General features: G+C 41.8%; 1 protein-coding gene across 6 annotated transcripts in view; it reads right to left on the reverse strand.

The window, feature by feature from the left end:
• Window positions 1-7504: 7504 nt before the first annotated feature.
• IL12RB2 (interleukin 12 receptor subunit beta 2) overlaps window positions 7505-26786 on the reverse strand; it is a 70864-nt gene continuing 51582 nt past the window's right edge. For 5 of the 6 annotated variants that reach the window (XM_072974225.1, XM_072974229.1, XM_072974230.1 and 2 more), the window contains 6 exons: window positions 25273-25371; window positions 25025-25183; window positions 20720-20857; window positions 17871-17961; window positions 15293-15392; window positions 7505-10958 (listed from right to left, as the gene is read on the reverse strand). In XM_072974225.1, the coding sequence (XP_072830326.1) occupies window positions 10419-10958; window positions 15293-15392; window positions 17871-17961; window positions 20720-20857; window positions 25025-25183; window positions 25273-25371 (1127 nt within the window). In that variant the 3' untranslated portion in view covers window positions 7505-10418. The remainder of the gene's footprint in view (window positions 10959-15292; window positions 15393-17870; window positions 17962-20719; window positions 20858-25024; window positions 25184-25272; window positions 25372-26786) is intronic. The other variant, XM_072974228.1, reaches the window with a different exon arrangement.

Raw genomic sequence — 26786 nt, forward strand, 5'->3', positions numbered from 1 at the left:
ATCTTATGATGCTGAGCATGTTCTGCACTGGTGCTAATGTTTAACATAATTTTATATTTACAAACATACCTGCTACCCAGAGGCAAGTATTAACTTAGTCCATATGGACTATTGACCCCTCTTGAGATTGCAACATACGTCCTCCTAAACACACTCATACAAGGTGTGTTTAGACTTTAAAGTATCTTAACAAGTAACATGTTTATAAACCTCTTGATTTCTAGCAGCATATAGAAAACACCTATTAAAAACACTTCACAAGTTCTCATTGTCAGCCATTGCTGGCATTCTGTCACTAGAGAATACACAGCAATATCTGGTATGTTGCAAGCTTTCAAGATAGCCTGGATTTAGAAAGTTGGTCCATTAGCTGTTTCTGATGGATGTAAATTTGCCTCCTAGTTCACTTTGTGTCAAGAGCTAAAACTGTGAACCTAACTTTTCTCTTATTGGTGGGTAATAACTGAAAATAAAGATTTTATTTTCATGCTCACTTCTTAAAAGTCATAAAAACAATCAAATAGGAGCCCATTTATTGTCATGTGTTTTCTGACCTGTGTGTGCACCCCCAAGGTAATGCTTATATTTCATTTTTTCTCCTTATACTTAGGTCTTATTTATGTGGGGTGTTTGTTAAGCCAGGCTGTGGAGTAACATTTGGAAGGGATACCTATTTTAATTATAATTTGAATTATTGTAGAATGAATTTCAAGGATTCACTTGACAATGACATTTCTTAGTGAACCAGGTTTTGAATGTGAAGGTTGTTAATCATACTGAATGTCAGGAGATTTTTGTTTTTGTTTTTATAAGCAGAGTGTAATACTCTAAAGAAAATCCCTTAATGGATACAGATACCTAAATAATAATGGTGGGTGATAAAATGTTTTAGTGAACTTGTATCTTGATACTTTTAAATGGAAATAATGCCAGAATTTGTATTTTCTATGAAGATATTTTCAGTTTGCATTAAGATGATTGGGATAAGGTCTGTCTTTTTTTTTAATAGTTAAATATTTTGAGACCTCTGGAATTATGAAAGATTTTAAAAGGCACTATACATCTAGGTTGCTTTACACAGTTTTATTTAAAAAGTGGAGGTGGACATATCTAGAGTTGTAAATATATTGGGCTTGTTTTTGGTGTGGGTGTGGAGGGAGAATATTAAGTATTCAGTCTGATTGTGTTATTTTCTAATTGCTATAGAGGGTTGTCCTGAAATAGAAAAATGTTAATGCCGTTAGGGAGTTGCATAGAAAGTCTAAATTCTCTGTGTTGGTTTTTTTTTTTTTAATATATCTTTACGAGCACTAGCATATGGGAAGAGTAAACAAAAGGTTAATAAACTTAGGGAGAAATGTGAAGCTACTGTGGATGATTCTGACTTCAAGGTAAGATTATATTAGGTATACTAATGGACATCTATCCCAACATTGAAGTAATTGGTAAAGCAAGTTCTAAGCCTCTCAGGTGCCTGCAACTCTATTTTGTAAGGAAAGTAAACACATGCTTAGAAAAAGATTCTAACTCAGACATGCGTAAATCTACTGAGGTTAAAATATAATTGTTTAGGGAGTCAGAACACTTACAACTCAGATCCCCAAGTTAACAGGAGAGCCCAGAACATGATGACTAGTACGTTTTGCAGAGTATATCTAGTAACAGGCAGTAAAATCCACAGTCAAACGTCAAGACCTACTGATCAGTGAAATAATTTATAAACGTAAAATTGTCAGGTTTTATCACTGAGCTATATAAAGTGTCAGCTTTCAGAAATTTGGGCTTAATTTTTGCTCAGCCTGGGTTTACCTATGACGTGTTCTCTCAACTTGAGAATCTTGATTTAAGTTAGACAAATACAGAGATGGTTACATGAAAAGTGGTTGAAAATTCATTAAATCAGTAATACAGGGAAAGGCAACCTAAAAGACAAGAGGCTTAATTTCAGAAAGTGACTAGGATATACGTTATTGGAGCTGTTAAGATTTTGGCCACAGAGGAAAGTACTAATGTTGGAAAAGAGGATTATTTAAATAAAGTGCTACATCTAGGCCAGGGCACAACACATTTCAGCCTGTGGCCTGTTTTTGTACAGTCCCTGAACTAAGAATGGCTTCTACATTTTTAAAAAGATTAAAAACAATATTCTGCAAAGATGTATGTAGCCCACAAACTTAAAACACCTGTCCTTTTATGGAAAGTATTTGCTGACCCCTGATCTAAGCCGTCACTCCCAGGTCTACATGTAGGTTCTTCAAAAATTTTAAAGTTTAGTTCTAGGTGCAGATTAAATCACCCTACCCCATGGGAGGTTGTGAAATTAATAAATAGCTGAAAGCAATATTTTTTAACCTCTTAACTCCCAGTCAGAATAAGGGCAAGATACCAGGCAGCTTCTTAGTAAAGATGATATTTTATTTTTTTTTTAAAAGATGTAGCTTGCAACTTAAGTATATTCTGAAAAGCTGTCAAAGTATAAATTTGCTGTGCAGTTAATGCCATGACTATAGTTTTGCACATTTAGTGGCACTTCTCATCACTTAATGCTGACATCTCTGTTGAACTAAATTGATTTTCCATAAAATGAGAATTACGAACATTTTGTATAGATAAGAAAACAAATGCCCATTTTAATTAACTCCATAGGTTGAACTGGGGCAGGAATTAATGGCTTCTGAGGACTGCGTTTCAGCTTAGTCAGGAGGCTATCCATTTGGGCAGAATTTAGCTTTTGTGCCATTACTTCTGTCTTAAATAACAGTCCATTGTTCACTTCTAAATGGAAGGGAAGAAAAGGTGAGAAATGACTCATACAAGTTAGAAAATGATTACCAAATTACATTTTTGCTTGAGGTGTTAATGTAGGTAGTGTTAAATTAGTAACATTTGTCCCTTTTGGCTACCGGGGGTGGGTATGACCATTCCTGGTGTACTTGAATGTATATTCTAAGTCTTGTGCTTGGAAGACAAAAGAGATACCTGGTGATAACTACTATTTGACAATTCTGGTACCTTACGGATTTTTCAAAAGTATTGTGACAATACCAGGTGATGAAATGGTTGCTCTGAACTGATCTTCCTGTGGCTTTATTCCTTATATAGATGTGTAAGTGTTACTGGTATGGAAATGAGAAAAGCAAAGGGCTGATACTTAGGATGATGTTATTTGGAGAACTGAGCCAGGGAAGTGGGAAGTAGTTTATGTTTGGACAGATTGTTTATGTTTACACTGTATCACCTTAACTGCAGATGTAGCTGATTTGTCTTAAGGATTTTAGGACTTACAGTTTGAAGAAATGGCACTGGTTTTCACCTACCTAGTATGAAGTGATCCAGATGAACTTGTTTCTTGATATTGCCCAGAATTTTATTAGAGTGAGACTAAAGTTTTTTATTAACTGATGAATAATGTCAGAAATTTTGTTCTAAGAACTTTTGCACATTGGATCATTGCACCCAAAGTGTGAAACATTCATAGTGAAATGTTGCTTTGTTTGGTAACCACACTCTGACGAAAGTTAGATGTTTAGGTATTTTGTCAAAGTGCTCAGGCTGCCAGGGGTTGTATAGAAATTGGCTAAACACATCAAAGAAGATGGTAGATTCCTCCCCCAATTTCATAGCTGGAAATGTTTAGGCTTATATGACTGGTGAAACGAACAAAACACATATCCTTCTGTTTAGAGACAGTTTGTCTTCCTGGAAATTCTGAATTTCTAGTGATGCTTCCACATCTTTTTCCCCAGTAAAAAGAATTTTTCCTAAAAACTACAGATAATTTGGTTTCAGCTTGATTTTGTACATATGTTTATCAAGACTTCACTTAGGTACTAAAATTTTAGTAGCTTCTTAAAAATGCATAGGAAGGCTGAGACTGGATAAAAGCACTTTTAATACAGATGTTCGTTGGTCACTAGTTACATGAAGGAAATCTGCATACCCAGCCTGGTATATTGTGTGTGTTTCAGACCACTGTATTTTGTTCATAATAGTATACCTTGAAGATTGAGTGGTACTTTGTCCCTGTATCAGCAAAATCCAGTGGATGAACAGTGTTAATTAACAATTGGATTGGCCCACCCTGACTCACCCTAGCATCTTGAGTCAAATGGTAGAGCTGGAAGTCACGTTGACCGTTTGAGAGGGCTTTGGATGCCATGTAATGCTAAGTGAAAATACTTACAAATCATCTGAGGAAAAAGTTCACTTCAGAAGAAAATGGACAGTTTATTAAGAGGAAATTGCCATTATACTATTGCTTGAAGAACTTTGACCAGCACCTCCCAATTACAGGAAAGCATGGATGTCCACCCTCCTCCCTTTTTTCAGGATCATTAATTTCTTGCTACTTACAGAGTTATTAAACTTTAAAGAAATTACGTATTGACTTAATTATCTTTGTAAATTATTTTAATCTATTGCAAGCAGGTCAAAAGTGGGTGTTTAAAAAAAAACGTGCAACTGCTCTGAAAGCTATCCTGCCGTAGACCAGAGAGGGTAAGGTAAAGGGAGTGTTTACAGGAATGCAAAGGAATCCAGTCATACGCAGTTGTAGGAATGTGAGACAAGAGAAAACTTAGGAAGCAGGTGTTTTCTATAGTGTAAAAAACAAAAGGCAAATGGTCTTTTACTCCATTTATGATGGGATAAAGATTTCTGCTTCTAAATTATATCTCGTGACATCCTATTACCACCTTGGAAGAGTTTTTTGGCTGGGGAATGAGGTTTCCAGGCTATGCTTTAGGTAACAGGAAAAACCCTCAGGTTAACATGGGCTGGATTCTCAGCTAATGTGCAGATAGATACATAATTGCCATTTTAGCAAATGAATTGAGGTTTTGTTTCCTAAAAGGACAAGTGTTTTTTGTTATTAATTTTCATCCAATTTCAAAAGACTAGTTTTGCAGTTTTTTTGAACTAGTAAAAAATGTCTGGCTTGTTCCTCAATGGTGAAAATTTGGGGCCTTTGAAAACAAGTCTCTGTAAGAATCTCATAATAGCTTTTATAGTATTTCATTGGGTCCAATTACCTATGGGCAGTAAAATATCTGAAATTGGAAAAAGGAAAGTATTTTTAGCCTCACTTGACATTCTCTTGCCTCGACAAGACCAGGATCTCTAGTAGCAGAATTCCTTACAGTTGTGGAAATTGAAAATGGCCTGAATTGACTGAAAGGGACGCCATGGTAGCACATAATAGGTTTGTATGCTGGAGATGTGACTGAAATCACAGAACGAATGTAAGAATGGTTTTGCCACTTGTAAATTTAAGAAAGGACTATTAATGTGGAACCAATTACCAGAGAATGAAGGAAAGGCATTTATTTATGCTTCAACAATTCATACAAACAACAAAATTGAGTCAAATGCAGCCCTAATAATTTTTTGCTTAAGAAATAGCCATGTTTAGGAAAAAATCAGGTAAGTTGGGTGGGGTTATAGATATTTTAATTTGAGAGGACAAACTTCTCAGGTTATTTGAAAAGCATAGTGTTTTTTATTCATAGTTTTATATACTCCACTTAACAATTTCGTTAAATCGGACTTTTTCAGGGGTGTTATTTCCCATCTATGGCCTACATAGTGTGCCTTGTATGGTAGGATTTAGATTAGCTGGGTGGGTAAGTTAGCAAATTCAGGAGTGCCAGATTTGTCCTGGTGTCATTTAAGATTTACTGCTTTTTAGGTAGATTTCTCAAGTACCAAGAAGGAGCTAGAGCTTTAGAAGTATGGAAGTGCCAGTTTTTGGCTACTTAGTACCAGTAGCTTCAAAGATTTTTATAGAATCACAGTTATAGTCAACTATAGTCAGAACCCCAATTGATGTAAATTTGTAGTACAGTCATTTGCATAGAAAAGAATCACAGAGTAGTTGAAAGTTATGCTCCAAAACTCGACTATCTGGAATCAAGTACTAATTGTGTGCCTTTGGTTAAGTTACTTAATGTGTATCTGTTTCCTCATCTCTCAAGTGGAGATAACACCTACCTTAACCAGCCGTGGTGAGAACTGAGTTACAGCCGTTAAAAACTGCATGTATTAAGTACTGTGTTAGAGGTTATTGATCATTATTAATTCCTATTAGAATGGAAATAAGGCAAATATTGGCTTGTTATATAAACTTTGTATTTCAAAGATCCATTCTTCAGTTATTACCCTAACATCCCCAACCCCCACCCTCATCTAGTGTGTCAGCTACTTTGTCTTTTCTGACTTCTGACAAGAGTATCAAGGGTGGAAGTGCCAGAGAAGGTGGAGGCTGAAAGAGATGTGGGCCATAAGGAAAGTAGTTGGTAGTCTGTCTTTAGGACCCACTGCCTCAGGTCTTTGGAAAGGAATTGGTAATATTTTCTATTTCATTAACTTTATTCAGTTACAAGAGAAATGAGTATTTGTGATGAAAAGAATGCAAAAATGTAATTAAGAAAACCTATGGCTGGATGTAGCCACTGTTAGCATTTTAGTGTATATTACTTAGATTTTTTTTGTATTGATTTATATAAAAGTGACATTATTCTATTCAGCCATTTGTAATTAACCATTTCCTTGTCAAATAGTGTTATATTTTTTAAAAGACTGACTAGCATGCTTTTCATCAATTCTCAGATTTATCCTCATTTCAGGTATGTTAAAATGTGTGTGGGAGGATGGGGGAAATGTGCACCATAGAAATCAGTGGCCTATTACTGTTTAATGAACATTTTTTCCTACTCATAACAAAATAATGGGGCGTCCTAAAATTGGTGGAGTCTTAGACTCAATGAAATTCAGTGTTTTATTGTATAGATGATTCAACCAGATCCCTACTGAAGGACATTTAGGCTCCTCTAATCAACGCTGTGATAAATCCTTTATTCAGTTTATATTTATACTGTTCTTTAAGTCTACATTGCTAGGAGTGGAGTTGCTTATTCACATTTTATTAAATACTGCCCAGCTGTCTCCAGAAAGGAACCAGCTAACATTCCTGGTTGCCAAATGCAGTTCTCTGATTAATACTGGCTTATTTTTTCATTAATGTTGCTAATTTGGTAAGGGAAAAATGGTATTTAATTTTTATTTTTGATTACAGGTGAGTTTTTTTTCATGCCTATTGAGTAATTTACACGTATTTTGTGAGTTTCTCATTCAGTCCATTTTTCTTTGAAGCACTGGCTTTTTTCATATTGATCTATAAGAGCACCTTATTAAGTTATCTTGGTATATCTTGCAAATGTTTTTATCTGACTTGTGTTTTGCAAAGTTTTAATTAGAAATTTATTTTAGGATAGTCTGTGATGTAAAAATCTGACTTGTTTATTTCCAGTTGGCCAATTGATTGAATTGCTTATCTTTTTTTTTTTTTTAGGGGGAAGAAGAGGCCTTTCTGATCTCATTCTAGAGAGTGATTAATTTGAGGGTTCACCTATCAGCCTTTCATAAGGGTGGATATTGTGAATGTCCTTGAGTTCTGCAGACTAGGAAGAGAAAAACGGCTCCTTTGGAGGGTTTCAGCAGCGATACTGGGATAGACGACAACTACGTCAGGTGAAAGAAAAAGAGCTTGACGTAGAAAAACCAAGAATCCAACATGGGGGATGGACTAAAAGGTGCCTAGTTTGGCATGTCTTTCACTGGCCTCTGGGCTTTGGTGAGTTGCAGCTGTAAGCTATTAATGGAAGCTGAGAGACTGGGATGGGGTGGAGGGGAAAAGGCACCAGAGGGAAAGAACTAGACTCCCTATAAGGAAGTCAGAGGCCCGGAAAATAGAATTGCTGGCCCTTTTAAGGAATAATTCAAGATAATGATCGGTACACAAGAATTGGTGGCGATTCTCATGAATTCATGAGAATGAACTTGGACTCTCTCTATAGTATTTAGGTCCCAGAGAATTAAGGAATTTGATGTGTTTCAATAGAGCAGAGATTTCTGGGTTGGCTTTCAGATGTACATCAGGAGTAAGGATTTAAAGCGTTGCTAATTTTCCTGAGGAATGAAAGCCTGACTATATGAATATTGTTGAGCCCTACCCAGTCCTAGTAAACTAGGCTATCTGATGGGATTTTGACTGTGTGTGGGCAGGAAGGTGGATTGTAAAAGCTGGGGCAAGGGCAGGATGAGGTTACCCATCCTGTCATTCGTGGCAAGAGGACTTTTTATCTGGCAGAGTGAGTAGCCAAGAGCATGCTCAAATATTTTTTAAAGTAATGAACTGCCACATGTATTACAGTGGTGCTGTCAGTAAATGGTAGGGTAGAATGCGGTTGGGAATGAAGAGGATTACAAGCAAACTCAATTGTCTCATTAAAGAGGAAGAGACACAACCAGACTCGCTTCTGTAACAGAAGGAACAAGATGAAACTTGTTGATGGCAGGAGACATCTTTTGCTTTTTATCGATAGCCTACTATGAACCAGGCACAGTGCTGGAGAAACAGATTGCCATGGTTCCTGCCTTCAAGCTATTCACAGTCCAGTTGAGGAAGTAAGTGCACCGTGCTAGGGGAGCACTGAAGAGGCCTCTGCATCCTTAGAAGGAGACTTCAGGAGTCAAGAAGTCTCCCTTTTTAAATTTTTTTAAAAACCTTTTAAGGAAAACAAATGAGGACTGCAGTACCAGCTGGGGCTTTAAGGGAAGGGAAGGGGTGTGGGGGATAAAAGGGAGACTGGGACCTGTGTGTTGAGGCCAGAAGTGGTGGGGAAGAGTGATTTAAGGTGGTTATCAGGTTATCAAAAGGAAAGCAAATAAATGAAAAAGCAGGTATTAAGAAGAAAGAAGCTGGCTTTCATTGTCAAGAAGCGACAGACTGCCCTGCTTCTGAGGTGGCGGCTTTGTCGTGGCCCATTGCAAACAGTCAAACAAGGGGCTCCCCATCCTGGGTGTGGAAAATCCGATGCTGAAGCTACTGAGATGCAAGGGACCATGGTGGGGGTTTCTACACAGCAGCTAAATAGGGTAGAATGGAGATGTAAGGAAGAAACTTAAGGTTTTCAAATAAAGCCTGGGTGAAAAGTTAAGTCTGGAATAAATGGTAGGAAGCATGGATGAAGAGTTAAACATGAACAAGCAGAGCGAATGCTCATTTCAATGTCTAGAGCTCTAAGGGACATCTGGTGAATCAGAGCCACCTCAGATCCAGTGTTTGGGCGGGATGCTGGTAGGGTGTAGGACCCAGGCTTGACAGGAATTTGAGAAAAAAGGTTCCTGGACCTTTCATCCTGTTCTTTTGGGAAGGGTACAATTAGCAGTTAGACTAAGATTCTTCTCTACCAGCTTAGCAGAAGTGCCTGTAGTTAAAGGACAGAAGAAATGATGGGTGAAGGGAGGGTGACAAGCCAGAGAGCACAGCTTTAAAGCTTTCCAAGTTAGTGCTGGGGAAAAGAGAATTATCTTCTAGGCTCAATTTGAGCTGTCTGAGGACCAGTTTAGAGTCTTCCTGAGGAAAGAAAGCAGAATGCCTTCAGAAGGGACAATTTATGAGTGCAATCTTGGCAGTAGGGTATTAGACCCTGAGGTAGCTGTGATCTTAAAGGCAGCATCAGCTGCAGCAGAAAGAAGAGGAAACGCAAGGGCCCACTTCTTTACAAAACATCGGATTTCAGAGAGGGGAGGCTGCTTGCCCAAGGTCCTATAGTGGGTTTAGTAGTAGCTTTCCTCTGTCAAGCGTCTGTTGACTCACTGAAAAAGGGTGAAGACAAAATAAACTATCAAAACTAAGGGAGAGGTACATTCTTAGGCTTCTACAAATAAGGACAGCCATGACCGTCTTGGGAGCCCTTTTATATTGGTGTTCACCAGGATCTTTTATGCCTTCATATGTAAAATGAGGTTGATCTGTTTTGAAGGTAACCAATAATTCTCACTAACACGTCCATCATTTGGAGTTGTGCTCTCCAACACAGTAGCCAATAGCTGTATGTGACTACTTTAATTACAATAAAAATTCAGTTCCTCAGTCATACTAGAGATACATTCCAAAGTGGTCAGTGGCCAATGTGGTTAGTACCTACTCTACCGAACAGTGCAGATATACATAGAATACTTGTATCTCAGGCGTACTGGGCAGTACTGATCTAGACATAAGACCCGGTTTGTAGTAGCTGCTTTATACAGTTGACCCTTGGACAACATGGAGGTTACGGGCATTGACCACCGCACCACCTGCCCCAGTGCAGTACCCAGATTGTAGTCTCAAGTCCACACAGTGAAGGATGTAATCGTAAGGCTGTGGAGAAGGCAAGATGAGGTATTTGGGGTACAGCCAACTATTAGTTCCTGAGATTCATCCTGAGCTGGCTTACCTGCCCTCTGGCTGCAGCCAGACCCAATGGCAGCACCCAAGGCAATGAGCACCGGAGCAGGGGGCTGGGAGGATGGCAGATGGGGCTTGCTGTGCTGGCTGGGGGCACGTTGACTTTCCAAACTTTAGGCTTTGCCACTCAGAGCATGAGGGAGCCACACCTCATCTTTAACTGATCCAGAGTCAACCTGTCACCACAGGAGAAGGTGAGTGGGTGAAGGGAACTTGAGGGGAAAACAGAAAGAGAGATGTGCTGAGGCAGTTCTTCCAGAGGGTCAGCTACGGGAGCCTCATGTGAGGGGAGATAATCTATATTGGAGGGTAAGTAGCCCTCGTGGGTAGGAAGGTAGTCCACTTGGAGGACTGTCAAGGGGCTGGCTGGGTGTCCCAACTTTGAGTTGGGGCCCTTGCTCCCCAACACCTTGTACAGATCCACCACTTGTCCTGCCTCTGTTGTGAGAGCTCTTGGAGGTGGTGGGCTCGAGGCACTGTATCCTGTGTCTTCCTCAGAGGTATAGTGATCTTGGACTCTTTGTCCCTTTTCTGGCCAGTTGGGGTGACGGGGATGTCTGAAGACCGGGGTCACTTGATGAAGGACTTCGTTGATGACCAGGGGCTCAGGTTCTTCTGGAGTGGGCCAGTCTGTCAGGAGCCTATCCAAGGTCAGCTGCGTCTTCTCCTGAGAAAGAGGAGGAAGAAGCTCATATGGCTACACTGAGTAAGCAGCCTTGACAGCCGACCGCTCCAGGGTACATAAGGCCTCCATGAAGCTAGTCAGCTCAAGGCAGAACACTGTGGGCCTTGACTTGGTAGGTAGGAGAAGCAGTTAACACCACTGGGGAGGCAGACAGGCAGGAGCCATGGACTCCTTCCAACCTCCAACTAGTGAGTGATTCACCGTCCCGCTCAACCTTCAGCTAGACTGTTTCTGGTGAGTCAAACTGCACCAGCTGCTGCTTCTCTAGCATAGAGGGCACAGTGGGTGCAAAGGAAAGGCTGAGCTTGCATCCGTCTGGGGAGGAGGCAAGACTATTAAAGGGTCACACTAGAGCTGAATGCTGAGAAATGTATAGTATCTTCTAGGCAGAGACGGGGTGGGCAAGGAGAACTGGTCTATTCTGGAACCTGCTAGTTCTTTTTATGACAGGCACACTGAGGCTTCAGAAATAGACGGAGGTCACATGATGAAGGGACTTTCAAGGGATGTTAAGGACTTTGAACTTTGATATAATTACTGAAAGGTTTTTGGTAGTGTAATATCCTTGTCAGTTCTTCTCTTAAGGAAGACCTCTCTGAAATAACTTTTCTGGAAGAAATTTTCATACTTTGTTCCCCACAGCTAATTTTATCTGTTACTTTTCTTGCTTTATCTCTCTCAACATCTAATTCGTTACCAGCTCTTCAATGTCACATCTTTCCCTCCCAAACTTACTGCTGATTCCTGAGTCCAAGTTCAAGCACTCTCCTAACATTTCTTTTTATGGTTTATTGGTCTCTCTTTACATCTTCCAAACTATCTTTTACGTTGACTGCTTGGTCTTTCCGAAGCAGAGCTCCAAAGCCCGCTTTCAGGAAGCCCCTAGTGGCTGTTTCCTCCACTGGACTCCAACAGCAGCGAAGAAACCACCTGTTAGGTTCTTGGCGTAAGAGCCTTTATACTGTCAACTTTTTTTTTTTAAACATGTCTGTCAGCTATATGCAAGTAGAGACTATGTCTTAAGGGAAGAGCAGGATGACAAAAAATAGTCTTGGGACAGGGCAAACCCTGAGGACTAGTCCCAACTCTGAGTCTCTACAACTTGGGAAAACTCAATCTGTCTTCCTGGTCTTGGGTTCCCTCATCCGTCAAGATGCCAAGCTGGGCAAGAATGGTTTGGTCTGGAAGGCCTCTGATGCCCTCCCTCTTGCCTGAAGCACGGCAAGTGTCCAAAAAGTGTATGACAGTGCTTTCTCAGGGCAGATGGCCTCAAAGGGCCCTGACCACGCAGAGGGTATGTGTCCTGTCTTGGGAGCCTGCTCTTTTCCTATCGCTGTGCAAACTGGCTGTGGCACAGTGGTCTGGCTTGGAACATGGCCAGCAGCTGCCAAAGCACTGCCACCACCGACGTGGAGGAGGTCACACAGGGTGAGGCTTGTTTTCACAAGGCGAGGCATTCACTCTGCCTTTGTGAAAGCCTCAACAGAGGCTGCTTCTACAAAGCAGGCCCCTGGCTGACAAGTCCTGAGGCAAGGGCCTCTTGGACCACTTACTATTAGCTCAGGTACATCATGGAAACTATTTTAAGCTTCTACAAGCTCAAAATGGGTAACATCCCCATGATCCCTTTATGATTGAGCCTTTTCCTCCACAGCTAAAACCTGTGGTTTTTTTTTAGCCACATCTTAAAAAATGGTTGTGGGATACAAAGCCTGAGAACTCAAAGCACATTTTGTTGGAGGTGAAACACTATTGTGTTTCTGATGTCTGCCTCAGCCTGGCACCAGGAGAGCAGTTTGGGTCTTTAAAAATAGTCTACCCCTTCAAGGGTCAAGTGACCTGGGGCTCTGAGGCTGCCACATGGCCTTCGGCATAGATGGCATGTTTAAGTTAAATTTTCTAATTCACTGGTTATTTCTGCAAAAGAAATACATGTACATAGTATTATAAAATTTTTTTTTAAGTTCAAAGGGAATTTGTAACGAAAATTTAAGTGGCCTCATGCCTTCATCCACCTCCCCAAAGGCAATCATCATTATCAGTTTCATATTTAGGCTTCCAGAAATATCCTGTGCACATGTGTGTGTGTAAATGTGTGTACAAAATCATCCTCCTTTTTAGAGAAATGAGAACCCACTTTAGACAATTATTATGAACTTTGCTTTTGTCACTTTTAACTATATTAGAGATTTTTTAGACACACAGATCTCATTTTTTTAGTAGTTGCATAACATCCTGTTGTATGGATACACCCGTAAGTTTAACCTGTCCCCTGATGGCAGGCTACATTATGTCCAGCGTTTGGCTTCTATTTATAATGCTGCAATGAACATACTTATACAGTACAGCTTTGGGCACAATTTGCTATTTCTTCCCCTGTGTTACTTTTTCTAACCCTTTATGTGTCTTTCTCAGCATTTCTCCTAGGCTTTTTATGGGTTCCTCAGTGGCTCCACATGCCTCTCTATCCCCTCATGCCCAGGCAGAGGCAAAGAGACCACGCCGCCAAAGCTACCAGCTTGGGAGCCAGATGTCCGCGACTGACCCAGAGCTGCTTCCCCACTGGGCTATTTCAGGCTTTTAGGACATGGGGCCGTGGAATCTCAGCACTGGGAGAGAGACAGCGCAGAGCTCAGCTGATTCAACTCCTGGTAACTGAGTCCCCTCTAACAGTGGCAGCCTCTTGAGTGCATTCCCCTAGCTTATTGCAATATTGCCACCAAATGAGGGCCTGAGTGTGAATATCTCTTGAGTTAGTCTATTCAGCTCAGAGGTGTTGACTGCTGGAGACACTCCTCTCACCCTGTGTGCAAGACCTTTCAGAACGTACAGCGTGATGGCAGATGGCACATCCTACTTGTATGTGAGTCCATGATCCACCAGTTACTAGCTGACTAACACCGGGTAAGTTACTGAGTCCTCTCTGCCTCACTTTCCTCATCTGAAAAATGAGGATAATAATATTACAACCTCAGAAAGCTGTTGCACAGATTAGCTGTTAGTGCATGAAAACTGTTTTTAAAGTGCCTGGCATATAGAAAGTAATGTTATATTTATATATACAAACACAAACACTATGTAATACTATTATATAGCATATGTAATTATATGCCATGTATATCACATATGTGACATATATATATATATATACACACACCCCCACACACGTAACTGTCATTCTTGCTATTGTAACTTAACAGGGACAAAACCCCTCAAGAGAAAGAGGAGACCTCAAGTATAAATCTTCCTGGGAAGAAAATGAACCACCCCTGCCTTGTGTGACCCATGTGCTTGAAATGGCATCTTACTTATTCCTTACAACAGTGTATATTAGAGATATCGTCAATTCCTGTTTTGCAGAGGGAGAAACTTAGCGCTCATATCATCTGGCAAGTTGCTCAAAGTCATTGACATAGTAAGTGGTAGAGGTGGCCTTATTTCAGAGGCACTAAACTGCGGTGACTTCAATTCCAGCTGAGGCAGACACAGCTGGGACCAGCTCTTTCCCTGAGCAGGGCTGGTAGTGCTGGCCTCTGGCCTGAGGAAGGGTGTGCCTGAGAGAATGCACGGGTGACTGAGGAGAAGCAGCTTGGAGGAGGAGGGAGGGCTGTGAGGTGTGAGACGGTGGGGCTGCCCAGGCCCCGGGCAGTGACAAGGACAGGGACACCTGCTCTCCTCCCTGTGGCTCCCCTTCAGTGCACGGTCTTGCTCCCTGTTCAGATGCCTTCAGCTTCCAGACCGTCCTCCAGAGGTCGACCCTCTGGCCCACCGTGAGCTGCTCTCCCCTCCTAGGACTGTGCAGCAGCAGCTCCCAGTTTCCTCTGAGCTGCCTTTGAGCTGCCTCTCCTTCCTTAAAACTTTCTCCGTGCACAGTGGGATGACTTACTGGCTTCCTGCCGAGACCAAAATAGTCTGGGCTCTATTCATCTGTTCTGTGCTCAGATAGGACTGGGAACGTCACTGTAAAGCTTCAGTTCTCTTGAATCTGGATGAGCCAATGCTTGGGCTAGTGCTCGGCAAATACACTTGCTTTTTTCTTTCTTTTGAAGTAAGCTGAGGTGGCGAACATGAAGTAAGTGAGGAGGGGAACAGAAGGCATGGAGAGGAATAAAAAGCTCTCAGTATTTCAGTCTTTTGGTTCTAAGCATCAGAAAACTCTTGTGCACGGGAGTGATGACTCAGATGGTAACCCAGCACTCATGCCTGCAGCTTGTCCAGCAGACCTAAGCACGCGGGGTCCCCAGGAACTACAATGGGAGACCCAGGTGTGCTGATCCCTAGAGCCCCACGACTGGTCATCAGGCTTCATGCCTTACCTCCACAACAGGATATTTCTTGGCCCAAGTGCTGTTCGCTGGATCTGGAATTTCTCTGCTGCACCACTGAGGTCGGAGGGCCAAAAGGAGAACAAATACCCTGCAGGCAAAGAAAACAGTATCTGGCTAGACGTGCACACACGGAAGCACGGGTTCCTAGTGCAGTGACTTCAGTGCAGGGCTATGCAAATGAGCAACATACAACACTGCAGGAGAAAGACGACGCACCACCCGAGGCTGGATTAGTCTTCCGTGAAGTTTAGACAGGTGATAAAGACCCGTGATGCAACCACTTAGGGTTTGCTAAATAAACTCTGGAACTTTTGCTCAGTGTAATGTTTAGCTGTCACTGTCCACCCAAGTACTCATTCAACAAACATTGACTGAACCTCTAATGTATGACCAGCAAGGTGCCACTTGCTGGGGATAAAACAGCAGACAAGAGGACATGGCAACACCCTTGGGGAGATTACTATTTATGTTTAGTTAATTAGAATGTTTACAAAGAACTTGTAATAACAAGTAAACTGTTTTGCTAAAAGTAAAAAAACAAAGAACAAAACAGGATACAAGTGGTATAAACAGCTTGGACATAACCAAGTTTAAAAAAAATGCCAAGAAAAAAATACCATATGGAAATATCCAGACTGTTAACAGCAGTTGCATTTGGTGATCAGAGGAAATATGTGTCCTTTTTTTTTTCCTTCTACAGCTCTCTGTTTTTGAAATTTTTTTAAGGGAGTTTATATTACTTTATGATACAGAAGAAAAAAAATCCTAAACATGCTTCTTATATGCATGTAACTTAAATATTTCGACTATTTTTTAAAAAAATTCAACACCAATATGAAACATTTTTAAAAGCTTGATTTTAATAAGCTTTGGTGTTTAATTAAAAAAAAAGTTTCTGGCATGTCTTTAGCCCTTCAAAATGAGATGAGGCCATGTAACTAAGGTTTTCCAAAGACATGTGAGCAGAGGTATCTGTGATGCAGTACAGATCACGCAGATGAGGACAGTACCCAAGGGGTGGTGGACCAATAATATGGAAGACAACTGGACCTCGAAATGACTGTGTGGAGCAGACCTGCCAAACAACCTGGATGATTTACCTTAGGACTATTACATGGGAGAAAAATAAACTATTTTATTAAAGCCACTACATTTGGGGCCATCTTTTTCTTTTCTTTTCTTTTTTCATTAACAGCAGAAGCCCCCAACTTAACTGATTGATACTATTTCCATGAAGAGGATCACGTGATCCTAGTTGACTCTCTGAATTCAACTTTTTCAAAGTCTACCTAAAGAGGGCTCTGTTTTCAGGTATCGATCATGTATGGGAAAGCTTCAATAAATGTAAAGGCTTTTAGACAAGTTCACTGGCCAGTGGAATGACTCTGAGCTAGTTTTATTTTGACCTCTCCTCCTACTTCACACAACATCTGAAGAAAACTACTGAATAACTCATTTAAAAATGTCCTTCACAAAGTAATACACGTTTAAAGAAATTTTAGAAAATTCAGTTAAACAGAGTCAAAATCACCTATGATTCTATCCCCTGATATAACCACCATTAAGATTTTGGTGTATATCCTTGGGGTGGAGAGTATTAACTGCCATCCCATACCCATTTTCACCTTTTTCTTAGGAAGGGGACCCTGATTTACTGGAACGACAATAAGCCCAGCTAAATGGCCACAGTTTTAAGCCTCCCTTGCCTCACCAAGTTCTGGCCAGTGAGAGGTAATCATAAGCGTCACATGTGACTTCGTCACATGAAGGCTCCTGAAAAGGTAGGCGGGGGGCACCTTCCTTCTGCTGCAGGTGTAGAATGCAGGCATGATGGCTGTAGTCCCTGCAGCCATTGGACTGTAAGCTGAACTTGAGGATGGAAGCCCATGTCAGAACAGTGGAGCAGAAAGAGAAGGAGCCTAGGTCCCTGATGACTAGGGAGCTGGTACACCAGCCCTTTACCTGCATTTACTTCCTTTACCTGTGTAAGAAACTTAGCTAGTTTTTCCTGTTATTTTGGCTTTTTATGTTACATACAACCACATTTAATGCTAACTGATATATCCTGTGTGTCTGCGTGCATGTGTGTATGCACTATTTTATAAAAATGAAAGTACATGTTGCTTTGCAACCTGCTTTTTAAAATATAATATAGCAAATACTCATACCGTGTAATTTTCTTCTACATCTTTAATAAATGCATGGTATGCTGTATAGCATGAAATAAATATATTGTGATTTATTTATCCAATCCCGTATCATTGGGCATTTAGGTTGCTTCAAATTGTTTTCCTTTTATAAACAATACTTCAGTGAACATATTTGCCATAAAATATCTGCATGCACCTATGATATACTTAGAATAAATTTCTAGTTGGGAATTGCTAGGTCAAAGTTTAAACATTTAAAAAAATTTAACACATACTGTCACCCCAAAAAGTTCAATAAATTAAGTCTGCTACCAACAAGTTATGAGAGTGTCCTTTTCTTTGACGGACAGCAGCAATAGCTATTATCATTTAAAGAAAAATACATTTACCAAAATTGGCAGTTGTAACAAACTTACTTTTGCCGGAAGCAACGCACTGAGAAAATGCCCACCAGGATGACAGCAATGCAAACGCTCGGTGCCACAAAGGCACTCCAACTGGCTTTCCCTGAAAGGAAAAGTCAGCAAACCCTGTGACTGAGTTATCTTCAATGAACATTTCAAAATACTGACTGTTGTGTGAACCCACTGGGCCTTACCCACAGCTTGTGGGTAGTGGGCAGCTGAGCTCAGAAACAAGGCCAACTCACCTTTGCCCATTCAGCAGAGAGAGGCCCAAAGGGGCCAATTCCATGGTTTTTAGGGAGGAACTCCAGCCCTGCAAGGGCTCCTTCCTCTAACAGGGGCAGAAAGGAAGGGAGTGTGTATACAGAGTACTGGCTGTGAACTGGGAGACCTGAATTCTAGTCCACTGACTGGCGTGTGATCTGTGGACCTGATTCTCAATCTATAAAAGGTGGATGATGACATCTACCTTAAAGGTGGTTGTGAAGATGGGATGGTGTATTTAAAGCACACAGCAGTGTATCTGAACACGGGGCCTCAAGAAATGGTAGCTATTAATCTTACCAAACCATTGGATAAGCCCTTTATCTAACTAGGGTCTTTGAAATTGCTGATTCCTTCCTATGAACGTGTATTTTACTATGTGTTGGAATTCTTCATTAATTCGTCCAACATTTATTGAGTCTAAACCATGTAACAGGCCAGGTTAGGTGCTGGGATACAAAGATGAATAGAACGTGGGCTCTGCTGTCTTAAGAAGTCACGAATGTAGTCCGGGAGACAGATGTGTAAACATGTGCACAGTAAACCATGATGCCATGGGATACACACAAAAATGGCGTGTACAAGTCAGTGTCACAGAGAACAGCACGGGGAATGGCTTTATGAGCAGCCCAGGAAGGTTTCCTAAAGGCAGGATGCCAAAAGTTTAGAGTTGGGTGGGTAGGAGTTGGCTAAGCGGACAAGCTAGGGGAGAAAGAACACATGGAAGGAGGGAACAGTGAGCATGTCTGCAACCACAGTCAGTCTGGTCCTGCTTTCCAGTATAAACGACGAGTGTGCGGCAGAGGACGAAGCTAGATGGGTGGACAGGACCAGGTCGTGCAGGGCTTGGTAACGAAGCAGTCTGAATTCTAGCTTGAAAGCACTTGGGGAACCACTGGTGTGTTGCAGTAGCTGGTGGAACATCAGCACAGGGATCCTGCAGAAAGATTCTTCCTCTGGCAGAGTGAAGGTTGGGCTGGGAGGGAGGGCAAGCAGGGCGACTAGTGGCCAGAGACCTGCCAGCCTCCGTGAGAGGTGTGTTCCCAGGGCTGAAACGGGGGAGTTAATGGAGGCAGCCTTGTTACCGCCCCACACAATTGGTACAATCTGACATTAGCATCTGCCTTCCTTCCTGGGCAGATGGGCCAAGTCTGGAGTACCAGGAGTAGAAAAATGTTGAGTCCTGAATCCAATTAACTGCACACAAGTTAACTTTCATGGGCGTGCTGGGGGATGTGAAGAGGGCCTGTCGGTTTTCCCCGTGGAGGAGCATCTGGCACAGAACAACAAAGTCCTGAATGATCTACTTGACACTCCATGTCACAAAGCAAGAACAGCTCGTTTCATGTTTGGAGCAGATGCAAACAGGCGCTGCCAGAGAAAACAATGTAACTTAGACAGCGGCAAGAAACGCAGGTGAGCTCGGTCACTTCCTCCTATTCTCAAGTTTAACTTCAGAGACTCAGTCTGGGTTTGATTTGTAGTTTTGCCACTTGCCACCTCTATGATCTTGGGTAATCTTTCTGCCCTCACACTTATAAAAAGGCATCCCAGTCCCCCATTTCTTTATTCATTCCATGTTGAGTGCCTGGTGGTGTAGCTGGTGTAATTATGTACAGCAGGTGCTTTACGTGGTCGTGATCAGGATTAAATGAGTAAAAGTAAGGGTTACGTGGGCTGAATTGTGTCCTCCCACTCCCAAAATTCATATACTGAACTCCTAACCTCTAGAACCTCAGAAAGTGACCTAATTTGGAAAAAGGGTCATTGTAGAGGTAATTAGTTAAGATAAGGTCAGACTCGAGTAGTGTGGCCCCTAATCCAACATGACAAGAAGGGGAACAGAGACACACACAAGGAAGACTCCAAGTGACATGAAGGTGGAGATCTAGAAGCCAAGGAATGCCAAAGACTGCCCCAACAGATGAGAGGCGGGGAACAGAATCTCTCACAGCCTTGGGAAGAAACCAATTCTGCTGACACCCTGATCTCAGACTCCCAGCCTCCAGAACTCTGAGGCAATACATTTCTGTGGTTTAAGCCATTGGTTTTGTGGGTACCTTGTTACAAAAGCCCCAGCAAACTAATACAGCATGCAAAGCACTTGAGGCAGTGCTGGTGCGTAACAACTATCTGATACGCAACAACTGTGTTGTCGCTGTTGAGTTTGTCCTCATCATTCACTGAACAGATATTTAGTGAACAAGCACAATGTGCTGGGTGCCGTTCTAGACCTTGACGATGAGAAGAACAGATACCAGCCCCTGCCTAGTGGATTCAGAGTTTTCAACAGGGGTCAAGTGTAGCACATCATGAAGGAAACACAGACGTGCATTTGGGAAGGCTTTCTGGAGGAATATTTTTGCTGACTTGCTTTTTGTTTTTTGCTGAGTTTTGAAAAATGAGTAGACATGGTCTCCAAGCAGACAATGAAATGGCAGGGCACTCTAGTTAGGGGACATAGCAAGTGCAAAGGTGGAACAGCAAGAAAGTAGTTAGTGAATTAAAGAAAAATCTGATCATCTCCGTATCAAAGGTAGTGGGACTCCATGCCTACGGAGGAAGCCAGCGTGCTCTCCCACAAGGACGGTTCTTACCTTGCAGACAAAATTCCCTCTCATTTCCCTGGGGGCTTTCGCCAGCCGCTGTCAGAGCTGTCATCCACAGAATGTATGTCACTCTAGGGCGCAGGCTGTCTATGGGATGTGAATTTGGGGAGTCCCTATAGGGAATTTCTGAAAGAAAGATAAAGAAGGAAAGCAACATATTAAAGGAAATATTTGACTGTGGGCTTTTACTCATTTTTATTTGTTGATGTTTCATTTAATTTGAAAGAGAAAAAGCACATTGCTGTCTTAAAATAATCTTAATTCATTAGTACTTAATATTTTTAAAGGCCTTGGACACTGTCATTTATGGAGGCCCCACTTCACAGCTTATCAAAAGAACCATTTTTTCCTGTGGTAAAATCTTTTGAAAGAATTTTTTTATCATTTTGTTTTTGAAATTATTTAGTTGCAGAAACTCCTTTTGTTTCCCATGACTATAATGTTTCCAACATTTATCAGGTGTATCTGAGAACTCTCGGGGAGGAAATTAAATGTACAAATTGTTGTCACTGTAATTCTTAAGAAAGTTAAGTTTAATAATTAATGAAATAGTCATTTAAGTAACATTTATTAATTTTGATTTCCTGCTTCTCTCTTCTTTTCTTTCTTTTCTTTCTCTCTTTGCTCTTTCTCTCTTCTTTTTCTTTCTTTCTTTCTTTCTTTCTTTCTTTCTTTCTTTCTTTCTTTCTTTCTTTCTTTCTTTCTTTTCTTTCTTTCTTTCTTTCTTTCTCTTTCTCTCTTTCTTTCTTGTGATTTCTGGGCACTGGTCTTAGTGGGTTTAATATGACAATCTACTTAAATTTGACATAAAATCTAAAAATGAGAGCAATGGTACTTAGATTTATTTTGGCAGTTTAAGCCTAGACTGACAGTTCCTTATGCCCTCAACACCCCTGCAGAGTCTCAGCAGGGAAGATTTTGTTTTTTGAGCAATGCATTGACATCGTTTTTCTTCTCCAAGAAGCATGACTATCAGTGGCCTTCAGTAAATCGGCAGTCTCCTCCTGCAGGGATCTTCTGGGTGGGAGTTTTGGAGTGACCCCTCAAAAGCTGGTGGGGACTGTAAAATCAAGGCCAGAACTTTGACAGGTGAGGTCTCCTGGGTTGCTCAGCCGACCTGCACCTGTGCCAGTGATCAACGTGGAAACCAGAACTCAGCACCGTGGGCCTTAACATCATTCCTGGCTGATAAACCCCAGGGCAAGTCAGATTTTGCCCCTTTGCTGAATTTACTTTAACAGTCACAAATATTTACTGAGCGTCTGCCCTGGATAAGGCACCAAAGCACAGAATCTGCCTCAAAGGGTTTACAATCTAATGGGGAAAACAGACCCCTTGCACTCCACCACCCCTGCTTATTTACTCTGGGTGACCAGCAGGATGGAGCCCTGCATTATTGCATCCACTCCACCCAAAGGCCTGGGCAGATCATTTAAGAGCTATGACCATCAGAGCAATTTCTATAATTTACATCCTATGGTGAAAAAAGCCTACTCTACCCTGATGAAACTTCTTGCACAGATTTCAGCTATATGATTGAACTAAAATGTCTCTCACTCCTAAGGCAGGGGATTACAAAGTTAATTTGGGGGAGGCCTTCTGCTCATCTTGCTGCAGCAAAGCACAGGCGAGCATCAGGGAGTCTGCTGTCTAACCGTGTGAAGGCATCCTTAACTCTGGGAGTGAATGAGACGCTAGAACAGAGGAGAAAGGGTTTGAATGGTTTGCTAGGCCAAAAAAGTCTATACACAAACACACACATACACATGTGTAAATTTGAAGAATAAAAATAGAAACTACGAGGTTGGGGGGAGCAGTGAGGGGGCGATGGTGTCAGCAGTGTGGTTGGCAGATAGGCTAAGTTGAGTAATGGGAGAAAGAAGTCACACAGGAAATACTGGTTTTCGACTGCCTGGGTCTGGACTGTGATCTCTGGCAGAGATAAAGGAGGCCATTCAGCCCTCGCAATCTGAAACTTAAGGCTCAGGGGGGTTAAATGACAAAGGCACCAGTTCAGGAATACGTGGTGGCTGCCAATCATCTGAAAGGTCGCCAGTAAGAAGGTCAAGTGGTACCAGGTGAAGCAGCTGCATGGCGACTAGAAATCAGCTTTTACCCAACCAGCTGCATTGGTTTAACAAAACGCAGGGCAGTATTTACCCATTTGTTATTGAAAAAATACTGTCTTATTAAGCACGTACTGTGTGCCTGGCTGTGTTGTAAGTACGGGGGAGACAACAGTGAACAAATTGCCATGGCTTCCACCCTCCTGTCGGACAAAACAGCCAAGTGATAACACACAGAACGTGTGCGCCCGCAGAGCAGTGCACTTGCTACGGGTGCACGTGGCAGCACAGCAAGCTTCCAGAGGAGTGGCTGTGCCTCAGCGTTACCCACGCACCCCACCCCGCCCCAGGCGGGGCCGAGTGCTCCTGCCACACTCTGCATGGCCTCATGGTGGGCAGAGCCAGAGACACCCCAGACAGGGCCCCCCCTACCCCAAACACCATCCTCCTTTCGCTGTTGGGGTGCCCTTCTGGTGTCTTTCTCCTTCTTCCTCAACCTACTGCCCTCTACCACTCTCTAGAAACTGCTCTTGTGGGCTCACCAATAATTTCTGGTTGCCAAATGCACTAGGCAGTTTTCAGTCCTTGATCATAGCACTTACATCACTTTTGTGTACTTTTCCATCTCCCTGGGTAGACTGTGAGCTCTCTGAAGAGAGGGAACAAACAGGTCTTGTTCATCTATCAGTGTTAAAAGGGAAACAGTCTATACTAGTATAAAATAGGGTTTTGAATCTGCACTGTCTCCACTTTAAACTTATTTTAAAATACACTTACATAGACTTTATATTCATCAGATTTGTTGCAAATAAGGTAGGTAATTTCTTCAACATCTACAAGACCAGGTTTAAGAACCATCTAACTGTGTTGTAAAAAGTCATCTTGGTTTAAATTCTGTCGAAATGAAAATTTTCGGGGGAGCAAATTTCACTGGAAGCATTCCAAACGGCCCATGATGAGATCAACTGATTCATCACCTTTTGGGATGCATTTCAGAACTGACTTACCCTGACAGTGGGGAGCAGCTCTGTTCAGTGGTAAATTGCGTTTAGCAAGGTGGGTAATTCAGTGAATTACTGTAAGGTCTTACAGTGGAATACTCCAGAGCTGTTAAAAAAAGAATGAGACAAGTCCACATGGACTGATGTGGAAAGGTCTCAGTACATATTATTTATTGAAAGACAAAAGTAAGGTACAGATCAGAATACAGATAATTATTCCAAATGTACGCTAGTATATGCATTAAGTTTTTTCTGGAAGAACATACCAAGAACTGCTAATAACCTAAGTATGTAGGAAGGGATAATTTCCACCTTATATTTTTCTGAACTATTTGAATGCTTTTATTATTCACAAATACTATTTATATAATAAGAAATTAATTAGCCTTAAAGGTCATAACTTTTAGAAAAGCAATACTGCAGCTCTAAGGTCAAGAGAGAGGACGAATTATTCAAGTTCCCCAGGTAAAAATCACTCTGCAGACAGCCCTCTGGCATCCACATCTCAGGCTGGCTTTGTTGCATTCTTCTTGGACCTAAGAGCTCTCATGAAGGAATAAAATTGTTGCTTCTTTATGATAAATGCTTCTGAAAGAAAGCCAGCTGCCCGTGAAATACTAAAGAGAAGCTCAAGCCAGAAAAAACAAAACAAAACTCTGAGTAAATCAAAGATTAGAACATTAAATCTGCCAAGTAACTTGGAGCTGCTCTGTGAATGAGTGATGAAATCATTTGAGATAATGTTCCAGCCAGAATTTAATTGCTTTAGTCTTATAGCATAATTATGGGTCATAAGGAGTTATTTAAATTGTATTTTATCCATTTAAGGAGAAACTAATATGCTATGATGATATTTGCAAATGCGGGGATTCAAAGGTTCTCCAAATGCATTCCCTGCAAACCTCAAGGGCCTAATGTAATAGTACCGAAGCGCTTTTATTGCTTTTTGAAATTCTATCTCCCTAAACGAGTAAGCTCCTTGAAAGCCTCGTCTATTATCTTCATTTCTTCAATTTGCTTGGCACGTAACATAGACTCAGTAGCTTTGTGTATGTGAATTGTGTGTGTGTGTTTAGATGTCTTTTATTCTTCTTCATTCAGTTAATTTCACAAATATTTACTGAGCATCTACTAAGTGCCAGGCAGGGTGCCAGCACCTGCACATGCTTGTGTTTTCCCGACACCTAAACAAGAGAGGCCCCGCTGCCTTTGTGTCTCACACATACCACAAAGCTGAGGCTGGGAATTGGAGTCCCGTTCTTTCCAATATATCCTGTAATGGAGGATGCAGCCCATTTGCTCCTGGGCTGGAATTTCGTCCCATGAAATTAAAACGCTCCCCTTTTCCTCTGAGATGGCATTAATGTGGGGGCCACTCAGCGGTGCTGTGAAGTAGAACACAGGAGGCTACTGTCACCCTCCAAATCCAAACCATTAAACTAGAGCAAAGTTGGGCAAAGGTCCCAAAACTCACCTTTGTGCTTGGAGTCACCCTGGATGGAGCTGCATCCTCCCTGGTCCCCTGAAAGTGCATGCACGTGGATTTCATAACAGACGAAGGGTTTTATGTTTTCTGTAAAGAAGAGGGAGTCTTATAACAGCTGTTAACATCACATGTAAGTCACTAAAGGGAGCCATTTAAATTCATGGTATTTCTTGCCTCTTCTTAGTTTGAAGATAGTTCAAGCACAGTCTGGACTGACGGTAAAGGGATGACCGAAATACAAAGTGTCAGCAGTGTATTTGCCATGGCACCGGCTTCTGGAAGCCGCTGCTCCCGATGATGAACAAATGTCCTTATGGTGCACAAATAAGCAAACCTGAGTTATTGCCAGGGTCACTGTGATCGAGGAGGCAAAAGCTATTCCGGTTCCAACAGGATTTAAAGATAACCACACAGACAGCTTTTGAAACAAAACCCACTTTCAAGGAAAAAATCTGACTTCTACAGATAAATTATCTGCTGTTTACAGAAAAGTACAGCTGATATTTCACAGGCATAGAACCTGACTGGCTCTTCTAATTCCGGAGATGCTTATCAGGATCTGACCGCAGCATGGGATGATACCTTCGGGTGTGACTAAGCAGGGCAGGCTCAGTGCAATGTACCCCCGTTCCTCCTTCTCCCTCCCTTTCCCCCACCATGTTCCACTCAGATCCCAGGTGCTTCACAGCCTGGGAAGATCTGGAAGATACCTGGGAATGTGACTACTCCTTCCTAGCTTTTAAACCGCCGCGCTTTGCAATTTTCTGTCAGTCATGAAGTTTATTGGCAAGTCATTCTTCCCTACCAAAACTCTTTATTTCCATCAACCTCAGATTTCTACTTCCTGTAAAAAGGCCCCTCTCATAGACACTGTCCATGACATATCTTTAAAGTCGCAATGAAAATGTAAAGGACAATGGTTATTCCTACCAGGCAATGGTAGCATCATGTAGCCAGAGTAAGGACTCTCTCCCATACTGTCCAAAGTCCTGCCAGAGAGACACCTGGTCCCCTACTCTGACAGCTGATTAGGACTGCACATTTTCATTCTGGGAAGAGGATTTTTACATCACAGAATAATTTGCTAAACAGTGTATGTTTTATATAAAAATCCATTGTCCCTTAAATACACACACACACACACATTTATATACTGCAACTAGGCAGTATATAAAACTCAGACGTGCAAACAGTGCTATGAGAAGGGACCATGAGGAAATCAACGCTCACGCCATGGGTGAGTCCCACTTTGTATTCATGAACCAAGCAAAATGGAGCAAGGCTGCAATCAGCTTAGTCCTGTAATCCAAAGATGCTTTGTGGGTGGCATCCAGACCCAGAAGCCCAAAGGGCGACAGGAAATCTGGAATCATATTTCATCTGGGAGGGGCTGGTGCCTGGCTGCTCTGTGTCTAGTTCTGGAAGGGCCCAACCAACCCCTGCGCCATGTGGGAGTTCCAGATGAGCTTGCTGGGCAGACGGCTTCGCTGCACCCTGCCTCG

This window comes from Vicugna pacos, chromosome 13 (genome assembly GCF_048564905.1).
Source record: "Vicugna pacos chromosome 13, VicPac4, whole genome shotgun sequence".
In the NCBI taxonomy this organism is placed as follows: domain Eukaryota; kingdom Metazoa; phylum Chordata; class Mammalia; order Artiodactyla; family Camelidae; genus Vicugna; species Vicugna pacos.